Source organism: Dipodomys ordii, unplaced genomic scaffold, assembly GCF_000151885.1.
Source record: "Dipodomys ordii isolate 6190 unplaced genomic scaffold, Dord_2.0 Scaffold12, whole genome shotgun sequence".
NCBI lineage: Eukaryota > Metazoa > Chordata > Mammalia > Rodentia > Heteromyidae > Dipodomys > Dipodomys ordii.
The window spans coordinates 16,155,650-16,168,966 of record NW_012267228.1 but is presented as its reverse complement, the minus strand read 5'-3'; the positions used below and the strand labels follow the sequence as shown (position 1 = coordinate 16,168,966).

Sequence of the window (13,317 nt, the reverse complement as noted above, 5' to 3'; positions counted from 1 at the left end):
AGTAAGCACCAGGAGGAATGGGAAGGAGGGCCATAGGGAAAAGAGAGGAAGTTGCTAGCAATTAAAGGGAGGAGACATGAGATGTTCACTAGGCAGTCAAACAGGTCCCAAGCAGGACGCGTCCATGTAGCAACCGGATGCAGGCAAGATGCAAGTGAGACAGACAACAAAGTGATGAGTAAGAAATGTTCAGGAAATAGGGACACAGAGGATGGCAAAATAAAGGAGAATGAGAATCAAATACATGGAGAGAAAAAGGCAGGCACTGATGGGAGCAGTAAAGGCACTGACAGGAACAGTGCACAAGGGAAAATGCACTCAGATAGACCAGGGGTGCTGGTGGGGAATAGCCCACTACACAAGGGGACAGGGCTTAGGAAGAAGAAAAGATGAAAACGTAAGATGGCACAAAGCACATACAGGAAACAAACAACTGAGACATACACCAGGCCCAGAACAGGGTCTTGCCTCTGCTGTGCATCTGTGTTTACTCTGCCTGGGTCCATCCCCCAACTTGCTGAAGAGCACTGTCCTTTGTTTATCCCAGGCTTCAGTAACAAATGGAGGGCTTCCACACTGGGCATAAAAATGTTTTAGAGCTGCTTAGCTGCAGTTCATCTACTATGCTGCCTTTTTTATGGGAGACAAAAGCATCATCTCTGCTCTTATCTGTGGGCTCACACCCTGGCATGATTGGAGGCTTGCAGAAGGGATAGCTGCCAAGTGGACAGACACAGTTGAAAGCTCTGGGGTTGCTTGTTGCAGCTTTAATATTCATGAGTTTCTTTCTCTCTTTCAGCAGACCAAAGTACCATGTAGCAATCTCACTGTACCCATGCTAAGAAGCACAACAGATTTGCATTCCTTTAGTTGTGGCTCCAGTGTGTAAGTGTTTTGGAGAGTAAGGATACAGAATTGTCCACTGAAAGAGGAGTTGGCAACTTGTCAGTGAAGTAAAAGACACAACATGATCACATTCTTAGTGACTGCATGCATGATAATGAAGTGGGCAGGACTCTTTATTTTAAAGATATTTGGTAAAAGACCCAAAATATTTATACTGATGAAACAAATCTTCTGGTATTGGATGGAAAAAAATTAAACCGAGAAGATGGCTAGAAGAAATGGGATTCAATGTACAAACTATCTAGGTTTATCATTGTTATTATTTTTTATGAGCTCAACTTGGAATCATAATGAATACCTGAGAGAACAACAAATTCCTCCTCAAGCAAATTTGCTACAGAATTAAGCAGAATAAAAAATAAGAAAAAAATTCTAAAACATAAATCTGAAGGCACTGGCAGATTCTTATACAGAACTAAAAAAGCATCTGGATAAAATGTAAAGCTTTGTCTAGAACACGTGTTCACACTGTCTATGCAAAGTTGTAAATAATTACACATAAACTTTTCACCAGCATCAGGAATCATTATATACATTTCAAGAAAACATCTCTTTCTAGGTAATTTGTTCTTGAGCAAGAACTGTTATAGAGAGGAGAACAAAAACTTGGTGAAGTCCCACCACATTAAGTATGACTTACTGTCCAAAACTTTTCTCATCATGTATGTGCACAATAGTCTTTAAAATTTGGCTGGTGAATGGATTAGACTTAAGCCAGGAGGCTGGGTTTTCCACATGGTCAGGGAATAAACAAGTGGGGCCGTTTTCTTCATTTACAGGAAATAGACACTACTAACCAAACATGCCATCTGGCTTTTGAAATGTTTGTTATCTTGATGATTAAAAATGACACAGTTGTTCAGACTCTATAGACATGTGGCAGAGGATCTGAAACTTAGAAAAGCACTTAATCAGTGTTAGTGATAGTCCGGGCTGATTAATTCAAACTCTGGTGAAGTTTTTCTATCATACCTCATTTTCAGATGTTGGTGGTACCATCACACCCTAACGGTAGCTCTCACCCATTCCTTTCAGTTCCCAGGCCCAAAAACTTTGCCATCAAAATTCTGGTCTTTAGATTTAAAATTTACAAGTCTCCTTTTTCTTTCCTCTCCTTTCTCTCTGTTCTTTCTCTCCTCCACTTTAACCTGTGTGTGGCAATTTGTTAATCTTTATGTGGGTATTAGATTGTACTTGTTTTTGTAGACCCAACTAACAACTCAATTCTCCTGTTGTGCTCTTTTAGCCATACACATTGCTACAGATATGACCTGCTCTAGCTCAGCCTTTAAATCTATCTTAGGTCCTGAGTTTCAGGTTTACCACTGTTCTGGTCCTAAAAGTTGCTGCTCCTAGGTATAGAGGATGACCTTCATGTGATCCTCTACCAACTAACTCCTTCCTCACTCCTTTCAATAATTCACATCTTATTTATCTCTCCATTATCAACTTGGAAACTTAGATCAACAAATCTACAATAATGACAGTACTCGGTATTGCATAAGTTTTAAAAGGTGAGTAGGATTATGATATATGATATATGTAAATATTGCCTTGAGTCATCATATTAACTTCTCCAGAACACAGAATATATTTTCTCAGCAAACAAGTCTGGTGGTGGCTGTCTTGGATCCCAATGGCATCACTTACAAACACAGAATCAGCCCTCTTCAGGCAAGCATTTATGAATGTTTTATATGTTGTCTTATGCTGTCAATTTTTGCTTTTCTTTGTCTCATTTCTCAAGCTAATTTTTTATATTTCTGTTCATCTTCCTTGATGTCTAGACCTCAATGAACTGCACGTGGTATTTATTAATATAATACTTAATTAAGAAAAACATAGACATACACCTTGGAAGAACATTTACTTCAAAGATGCAATTCTAACTTAGACACTTCAAAGCATTTTCTCAGTATATCAGACAGACTTCTGACACCACTAGCAGAGATTATTGAGAAAGATAATCTTGGATGTATTTTCTTTCATACTTTATTATATGTACCCCCAGGAATTAGAGGGGTCATTTGATACTTCTGGAACACTAAGCAATTTTTTTTCTATTTTTAAAGAAAAAAGTGAGGCAGATTTCTATGATACTGAAAATTCAGCCCTCATTGAGACTGCTTGACTATTGTAATCTGGTTTTAGTGGCTATGTGGTTAACTTTTGCATAGTTTTCATACTAAAAGGTTTCTTCATTTCTTTGCATGTGAGAAATTTTCAGAGATATTTTCACAGGGATGGTAGCAATTTAATAATTACTGTTAATTATTAAATATGGCTTCTGTAATAATTACTATTGTGTTGGCATTTGTATTGATGGGGTAAAAAATAACAGTAGGGCCGGGTGCTGGTAGCTCACGCCTGTCATCCTAGCTACTCAGGAGGCAGAGATCTGAGGATCACGGTTCAAAGCCAGCCCGGGCAAGGAAAGTCTGTGAAACTCTTATCTCCAATAAACCACTAGAAACCCAGAAGTGGTGCTGTGGCTCAAGCAGTAGAGCGCTCACCTTGAGCTGAAGAGCTGAGGATAGTGCCCAAGCCCAGAGTTCAAGCCCCACCACTGACCAAAAAAAAAAAAAAAAAAAAAAAAAAACAGTAGGCAAAATTGCTGTTTGTAACCAAGGAACCAAAGCCAAAACACCAGACTAACTGTATAGTAATTATTGTATTTTTCACTACCACATATTCTCAATAAAAAAATTGCCAGGTGAAAGTGATGAATGGTAAGAATATTATTAGACCACCCTTATATAATTTCCACTGCATTCCATAAACAAATGAGAAGGCTACACGATAGCACCTCTACTGTGTCCTGAATTATGTTGGTTGCTGAGATGTCAATGCACCTGTTGGAGTATGAGCCAATTTCCCCTCTTTTCCAAGGAAATTGAGTTTATTTGGAAAGACTGACATATGATACCTGTTCAGACTACATTATGTTTTGAGTATTTTCACAAAAATGAGTGCGGTGAATCTATCACTCCAAGGGTGACAAAAGATAAAATTTACACATTAAGATGAAAACTCAAGTTCTTGAAAACTTGCATCTGCCACTGTGGACCTGACAGCTTCCCACCATTTAGAAGAATTTTCTGTTGAAAATGGTGATATTAGCAAGTGTGGATACTTTTGCATTCTATTTTTTTAAATATGCCACGCTTTTGAAAATCTGTATAATTGGAATTTTAAAAAATAATCAATTCATATTATGAATCATTCATTAGTAAAATCCATTTAATGTTTAAGAAAGAACAATGGAATATGAAAAGTTCATTGAAATTTCAGATTCTACACTGAAGCAAATCTTTAATATTCAGACAAATATCTGTAGATGTTTACTTTAGTTTATGTTTTTAGTGTAATACCAAAAAAGAAAATTCATAATTATATCAAGAGTTTACTAAGAATTCCCTCTAGTTGGTGTGATGCTGCTCACCTGTAATTTCAGCACTTATAAGTCTGAAACAAGATCCAAAGTTCTATCTCAGCCTGAGCTACTAAGCAAATTCAAGGCTATTATGGACTGTACACACTGAGATTCTGCCTCAGAAAAACACAACATAATACTCCTTTCACTTCCAAATACATATATCTCTGGTTAAAAGTATGTAAAGTATGTGTAGTCACACAAAGTGATGTTTTAAAATAGAATACAAAACAGGTATCAAGCTAGATAGAACAAGGATTTACAAAAGCATTAAAAAGGAACATCAACTTACAAAAATTTTAAAGAAGTAGCTAATTTTCATGATATATAATACTGTGTAGTCTTCTCTGATCTGTGATTTCTCTTTTCCACAGTATCAGTTTTACCTGTGGTCTCCACTATATTCTAAATACACTGTCTTTTCTTTTTGGCCAGTCCTGGGGCTTGAACTCAGGGGTTGGGCACTGTTCCTGAGCTTCTTTTGCAAAAGTTAGAACTCTATCACACTCAAGCTATAGCTCCACTTCCAGTATTTTCTGTTTATGTGGTACTGAGGAACTGAACCCAGGGCTTCATGCCTGCTATGCAAGTACTCTACCACTAAGCCACATTCCCAGCCCTAAATATACTGTCTTAATTATTTTGAGAAAGATATCACAACATTCATGTAACGTTCATTATATTATAATGTTATAATTGTCCTATTTTGTTTCTAGATGTTATTGTTAATCTCTTACTGTGTATACTTTATAAATTAAATGTTATCATAAGTACGTAAATGTAGAAATAACAGTATATGTAGCAGTTTTTTATATCTGTAACTTCAATGCTTGAATATATCCCAATGATTAGAAGGGGACTACCAAATACATAATATTTTTATGTGTAAGTTATAGAAAATAAAACTTTACTATATAAAAATGAATTCATAAATGTTTTTCAAATTCCAAGTCATATGTTACCAAATTAATTTTGGCTGTTATAACTCAGCATCAACAAAAGACCTTTAGGGTCATCAACTTCAACAAGAGGTTCTAGGAACAAAATGTTTATGATTGATTGCTTTCCCATGAAAAGCTTATGGAGTTGCATTTCTTTGAGGGTTCCCCCCACCCCTAAGAATATATATCTCATAAAATGATTCACTACAGAAGAGGATGCATTTGGAGTAAGTTTGAAAATGTATTGGCTGTCATTCCTGAACAGCTACAGGAATCTGATGGGGACTCAGAGACCTTTAAATATATCCATTTTAACCACAGCATGCTAACTTGCTGTACATATTTTACAGTCAGTGTTTCCCATGCTACCTCAGAAAGATAGTGAATGTAATATATGGGACATATGACCTTGCAGAAGGGACACTGGATACTGGAAGTTCACTGAGATTTACCTTCAAGCCGAACCACAAGGGGCACTTTGAGTTCTAGCTCTCGGCAGGCCTTAGTGATCCCATTGGCAACGATGGCACAGTTGACAATACCACCAAAAATATTGACAAGAATGGCTTCAACCTGAAATCAACAATAGGAAATTGTCGATCAAAATGTTGGCAGCTAAGAGTCTGAAAGATAACTAAAGGCAATAAATGAGAAAATTAAAGACTTAAAAATTTTTATATGAACATAAAACTGAATAAAAATAAGAGCATGTTAGGAAAGTTAAAATTGAGTAATGAATAAATAACAATATAAGACATTGCATATTAATCTATCAATAACCCTTTAGAACTCAAATTCAATTACTGTTCATTTATCTAATGTATGCTGCTTTCTGCATCTTTAAAATATTGTTATCTGGAACTGGTGTTTATTTCTTGTGAATAATGCCATTTAAAATTTGATGCACTTGTAAGCCTTTTGTCCATAATGTCACTTAAATTTCCTTATTTGTTTCAGTACATGAACAGTTCAAAATTTAAAAAGTTATCATTTGTTGCTCTGTATAAATAGGCTAGGATTCCAACAGTTCTTTGATATGCTAAGGGTACATTCTTAAAAAACCGGGATAATCTGATTATCTTAGACAAAAACCTATTTGATTAAAAGCATTATCCCCAAATAAAGATATGGCTCATACCATAGTAAAAATATAAAGAAAGTCAAGCTACTGACTGAAATTTGTCAGAAATGTAAATTTACACCCAGCATGCTAACTTCTTTGTACATATTCCATATTCAAAACCATGTTAGCCCAAAAAACTTGTACTTGTCTTGACTTGATAAATAGGTATAAGAAAATCCCGTATAATTAACATAAAGAATAAGATAATGAAGACAATTCATTACCTAGATTAATTGATAACACCCACAGAAAACAGCTATTCATCAAGCTCAAGGCATCAAAGTTTCAACAATAGAATCACAATTAAGCTATGCTGCACTAATTGCAAAGTATATATGTATGTGTTGCATGCCATTTTTAGATGGTGTTGTTTCAATGTGCTAAAATAACTATAAACAGCACGAGAAATTGTTAGATTTGAAGAGCACTTAACTGTTCAGAAAATGCTATTACATTTCTTCTCATTCTTTATTCTGATCCCTCCCAGAACCCTAATCTTTCAAATGGGTCTGGACCTCTAATGGAAGAAACCTTTGGAGACACTCATGACCTCCTAGCCAACATGCAGCAATGGTAAGCTCTCTAGACTGACTATTGGTTATTCATCCATGTTGACTGACTGCTAAGCCATGGTTTCTCATCTGCAGAATGAGAAACAGTTCCTATCTTAGAAGGCTTTTAAAAGGCCTAAGGAAAAAAAAAGAAAAAAAAGGAAAAGAAAAAAAGGAAAAAAAGAAAAAGAAAAAGAAAAAGAAAAAAAAAGGCCTAAGGAAGATGACTCAAGTAAAATGGTTAGTGAGTAAATTTAAATGTACTTAATGGATATTTATATGTGACTTTATTGAGTGGGTAGTGACAAAAGTGGGCAGGCTAAGTATACAGTAAGGAAGAAAACCTCTTCCAGAAAATTGCAACCATGATGAAGTAGAATATAACAGAAACACAAACGTACTATGTTTAATAAAAAGGCAAGGTCTTAAAAATAAGCGAAATGAACAATATTTTTCAAGCCAGTTAGGAATTGGGACTACTTCCAAAAATGAAACCTCCCAATACCATTCACAGCAGGCCAACTGGTAAGCAGAAGTTTGCTTCCTAATGGCAGCTATTAAATGCTGTTAGCATGGAGGTACAGTACAACAGTAGTTTCCAAGTAACAGTCAGGCAGAGGGGAACTTGCCAGAACAATAGAAGGAAAAACACAGCAATAATGACTCCACAGGGTTTGAGCTAGAAACAGGAGAATACTGAGGCTAACTAAGTTTGTGAAAGAGAACTACGCTTTCCAGGAAGGCCCCCACTGGTGCTCCTACACTTCTACAAAGTTCCAAGTGCACAGTTTTTAAGGGCAAGTTCAGATGTCAACTTCTCACAGACACTTGCCCTTCTCATTAAGTTAGAAGGAGTTAGGAGTTACTATGCTTAATCTATCTAAAACTGTGTGACTGCTCTGAAAGTAGTTATACTATACACAGACTTGGGAATATACCTAACCTGACGGGGGGAGAGTTGGGGGAGGAAGGGAAGAGGATGAGGAGAATGAACATGCCTGGGACCCTGGGACTGACTTCTGCTACCAGGGTGAGTTTCCTGGGGAAGCATCAAATACAACCTGTGGTTCTGGAGTTGCCTCATGGGTGTTAGTTTCCATGAGCCTCTCAGGGAGACTCTTTCTTTGTAAGAGATTAAATACAGTATATCACTGTGTTTAATGAGACTCTAACATTAAAAATAGATGTTCTTCATACAATAACTTGTACCTAAAGGTCAGTTAACCACTTGGGCTGGTGGTGAATTCACAGATCTTAGGGAGAAGGGAGCAAACAGGACGACCACAGAACTGACATCCACCATAGCTCATGGAGGAACTAACAGGTTGAAGGAGAAAGTAACCTGAGGTGCGGCAGGGAGTAGAATGTACCCTTAGAGCCCCAGGATGAGAAGGCAGCACTCTTAGCATATTCCTTCCATTTCCAGAGCTGGGTGAAGGCAACATTTGAGAGTAGTTTCCCTGAGAAGCAGTGTGTGCATGTTAGGACAGTGATATAGGGACAAAGAGAAGACTGTATGTGAAAAAGAGTGAGAAATATAAAGCAACCATGTGCAAAGGGGAGAGAGAGAGATAGAGAGCGAGCAACAGAGAGAGATCACAAGTGCAGAGTGTAGTGGTACACACCTGCAATCCAAGCACTTTAGATAGTAAGTTTGAAATCAGCCTGGATCTCACTGTGAGACCCTGTGTCCAACAACATGGAAGGGAAAGAGAATAAGAAGGAAAGGGAGGGAAAGATAAGGAGAAAGAGGAGATAGAGGAAAAATATAAGTGTGGTAGCAACATAAAACAAGCTGTGATAAAGGAGGAGAGATGGACTAGCAAGGCAGGATTTCTGTAAGAGTAACACAGGTCAGGAGGGTGGACTGCTCCAGCCCCACAGGGCCCTGCCCCACAGGGACAGGAAAAACACCTCTAGAGTAGTGAAACCCCCCATGAGAGTACTGCCACCTGTCTTCTCTCCCACTATGCAGTAATTTGCTGCAAGCATGCATTAATGAAAATCTGATTTAAGGCTTCACTCTGGGCCAATTTCTATAATTAACTATTATCATTTTCAATCTCAAACTGAGAATAAAATTAAGACAGTTTAAAACTGAAAGCCTTATGACATTATCATCATTATTATTTAGCATTTATAAAGCATGTCAGATATTCGGTGTATGTCTCACATGGCCATTCATTTTAAAAGCCACTAACTGCTGTTCCCTTCTCATACCAAGAGCAACTTTTAATTGTTGTTTTTGTTTTGTTTTTCTCTGGCAAGGAGAATGATGAGGGAGCAGTGCTAGATCTGTGTAAGTGCTCCAAGAGGCTCCCAGAAGCTCCCTGAGTGCTTTTAAGACAGAAGCTTTTTCGATTTCTCAGGCGAGAATTATAAGGGTTGCTATTTACTGTTTCACAAAAGTAAAGATCATCTAATGGGGCAGTTAAGGTGCCAGTTTCAGATCAGGTCCCCAAGTCCCAGACAGCTGCATCTGCACTGAGTCTGCGGCAACCCATGATAGCTGTGCAGGTGGTTGGGCTGCCCAAACACAGGTTTCTCAAATGTTCCCACATGTTTGGCTTTGCAACACGTTAGCTCCAAATTTCAGTCCACAACTAAGGGTAAAGAATGAACTTCAAAATGAATAAAGCTACAGCCTTTGCTACTTGTCAAGCCCCTCTTAGCCCCAAATAAACAAAGCAACAAAAACCAATACTAAAAAGCCTTTTGTTGCAGCACAGATCCTTTGACATATCTGATGAATAGAAGGACTCCATTCAGATGAATTAATGCACATGATGTGGCTTCATGTTAGGTGAATTCCACCACAGAGGTGGATTCAGACAAATAATGAAAAGGTGTGGCCTATAGCACATGTACATAGGAGCATGAGTTTCAAGGGAGCCAATAATTTGTATAAGTTTAAGTTGAATATATATTCTTCAGGAAAATGTCTACAACTAAGAATCAACAAAATAACAATCACAAAACAATATATATATATATATTATATTGCAGTTTTCTCAGTTGTATTCTTGTTGTTATATGTATTGATACCAGTGTCATATGAGATTGGTATCATTGTCATCCACGTTTAACAAATAAGAAAAGTGAGATTATCAAAAATAAGAGGAGGTGTCAGCTTATCTACTATCAAATGCTCTTCAGAGCAGTAAACCAGAGGCCCAATAATACTGGGTATACTTTGAATTATCTCATTTACTAAGATAGCTCACTTATCCTTAAGCATGTGAGGTACATGCTACCTATCCCATTTGGTGGATGAGAAAACAGACGCAAGCAAACAAACAAAACTTAAAAACAAAAAACATCTTGTGCCAAATTATGCAGACAGCATGTTGTCGGGTTCAAAAATTCAATTCTTTTTCTTTAATATTGTCAATTCCCTTTCATTAAATGCAAACACAGACTGCTCAACACAAATATTCAGTATACAATACTCAGTATATACTCTTGAGGACCTACGCTGAGATAGGCACGCTGAACCACTGAATGTGCTCGGTATCTAGAGTGGCAAGAAAGATGGTAAAACTGGCAAGAAAAAAAAAGCTCCACATCTGCATCTGATACAACAAACAGTTATGAAGATGAAGGAAAGACTGGATACGAATTAAAGCCACAGCACAAGACTCACATTAAAATTAGGTGCTTAGAGCGGGCCTCTTGTATGAAGAGACATTTAAGTGATGGTCTGCACAAGATCTCAGCCAATAAATCAAAAGTCTGAAGAACTGTCAGGAAGAGGAAGAGGCCACATAGATTAAGAGGCGGGGAAGAGAATCTCAAGATTCAAAGGAAAAGGCCAAGGGACAGAACAGAGCCAATGTCTCTGAAAATCTGGAATAAAATCAAATGCTAGGCATGAGTAGTAGAGTGAAAAGGGCTCCCCTGGGGCCAAGTAATGCCAGCTAATGGGGCGTGAGTTTGAGAGGATTGTGGCTTCAGACCCTACACAGACTGCAAAGAAGCCAGGCGAGGAATGAACATTTATTCAATACATATAGTATATTTATATAACCATGTAAGCTAAGACTATTGCCTCCACTTTATAGACATAGGCTCAGAGTTCAGGGTGGTTAACACTGAACTCTAGTTCTAGCTCAAACCAATGTCTGCTCTACTGTAAGTACCATGTGCAGGGCAGTCTGGAACAGGCGGACAGTCTTACCGGCGGCAGCTAGTGATTTACACCAGATCTGTTGCCTTTCTGTTAAGGGCCAGTCAATAAATCTTCAGGACTTTGTGAATCAGGCTGTCACAACTACACAACATTTTTTGTTGCAGTACAAATGTAGTCTCAGACAGTATGTCAATGTAGGAGTGTAGATATGTTTAAAAAAATGTATTTACAAAAACAACCATGATGCCAGTTTGGTCTACAGATTGGCTACCTCCTGAGATAGGTATGATTTGGTTTTGCTATCTTTAAATTCATTTTAAGAGCAATACCATTTCTCCTTCCTTCCCTCATTTAATATTTCTGTCACAGTACTCTTCAGACCTTAAGTTGTCTTTGCTAAATCATTTTTCTGCACTCAGTGACAACACTTAGGACTGTTATATAACCTTGCCCATTCCAATGCTAATGCTATTATTTGAAAGAAAAAAAAGTCTGCACCTTTTATATATCTACAAAACTGTTGCTTTATTTTCTTTGCATCTCTGATATTAGAAGTAAATTAACAGAAACCCTGCCAGAGGACAACCATTTTACCATGGTTACACAAATAGTTAAGTACTATGTTGCATTAAATATACTATAACATATACATGCAGCACAGCAAGGCAGTGATGAGGTTTGTCTCTGCATATTCTAATTTGGCATGCTAATTTAGTCCCACTGCAGTAAGCATCAGGCTGATAAAAATCAATCAAGCATGTTTGCATTAGTCAAGATAAGGACTACTGCTGTTTTTTTTCCTTCATTTTTTAACCACAAGTTATTTTAATTCTGAACAGTGTTGCTCTTGTTTAAGCATCTGTTTTCTCTCTTTTGTTGTTGTTTTTATTTTCCTGCTGAATTCTAATCATGTCTTTTAATCCACTGGCAACCAACGAAAGAAAATAAATGGTGAAGGAAATTAGATGTAGCTTAGATAATTGATGTTTGTATGCCTGGCTTTAATAAAAAACACTCTGTGCAAAAATACTCTGCTAAATTAGAGAGAAGTCTGAACGGATTCAGTCAATAAGGAAGTGATTCAGGTGAGGAATTCAATCTCAGGCTTTGTTGTAATCGTACAAATAAACCGTCAGTTCAGTTCAATTGGGACCAGATTTGCCTTTTGCTGAAATCTGAAGGAGCTGCTCAGGTTTGCTCTTATCTCTTTGGTTTGGACCTGAAGTCTGAAAGTGCAGCCACCCTTTCATATCATGGGGGACTGGTTTCAGGCTCTTCTCCATGGCCCTTGCTCTGGCAGGTATCACTCTCCATAGCTGTTCAAGTCATGGATATAAGATGACACATTTGCATATTCCTATCCATGTCCTCCTGTACATTTTAAATCATCTCTAGATTATCTAAAATACCTCATTCACTGTAAATGCCATGCATAGTTGCATACAATATAGTTGTACTAAAAGCAAGGGAAAAAAGTCTATACATATTCAGTAGGAGAAATTTATTTTTCAAATATTTTCATTCTGAAGGTGGCTCAAATCACAGATAGGTAGCTTTCAAAGTAAGGACCAGGTGCATATATGTATACACACACACACACACACACACACACTCATTTATCTATTTAGTACAAATTCAACTGCTAGAATTCTTACGTTAAAGCAACTGGTATAGTCCAAAAACAGCTATTAATGTCATATAAAAATATTTCTTGAAAAATTCTAAATACACTCCCCTCTGCCATTTAAATTTCCTTTTAAGAGCTTCTTCCATTGAGTCTACAAGCCAAACTGATAATATCAGAATGAAAAGGAATTATCTTAAATACCACCCGAAATACAAGCAACTGGTGGTCCACATTCATCAATCAAAGTAAGCCCAACCATTTTATTCTACCCTTGTTAGTAATAGCATGGAAATAACATCTGATGGGTGAAACTGCTAGGAACAGTATTTTGACAAATGGCCAAATGTCCATTCAGCTTGACTTGTGAGAATGGACAGGGTGAACTTATAGAACTGATTCTAATTTGTCTTTAATTTACCTATTCTCTTCTTCTATTCCTTACTTATTTTCTCATAAGAATAAGAAAAATCCCATAGAGGATTAAGATTTATTGAATGATAGGTCGGAGGAGTGGCTCAAGTAGTAGAATATCTGCAAGTACAAAGCCCTGAATTCAAATTTCTACTACCAGCTCTCTTAAACACACACACACACACACACACACACA

The 13,317-nt window shown here is 37.3% G+C and overlaps 1 protein-coding gene across 1 annotated transcript in view; it reads right to left on the bottom strand.

The window, feature by feature from the left end:
- Nucleotides 1–13,317, bottom strand: part of Suclg2 (succinate-CoA ligase, GDP-forming, beta subunit) — a 245,973-nt gene that overhangs the window by 12,430 nt on the left and 220,226 nt on the right. The window contains exon 9 of the mRNA XM_013010366.1: nucleotides 5,733–5,853. Coding sequence (XP_012865820.1) covers nucleotides 5,733–5,853 — 121 coding nt within the window. The remainder of the gene's footprint in view (nucleotides 1–5,732; nucleotides 5,854–13,317) is intronic.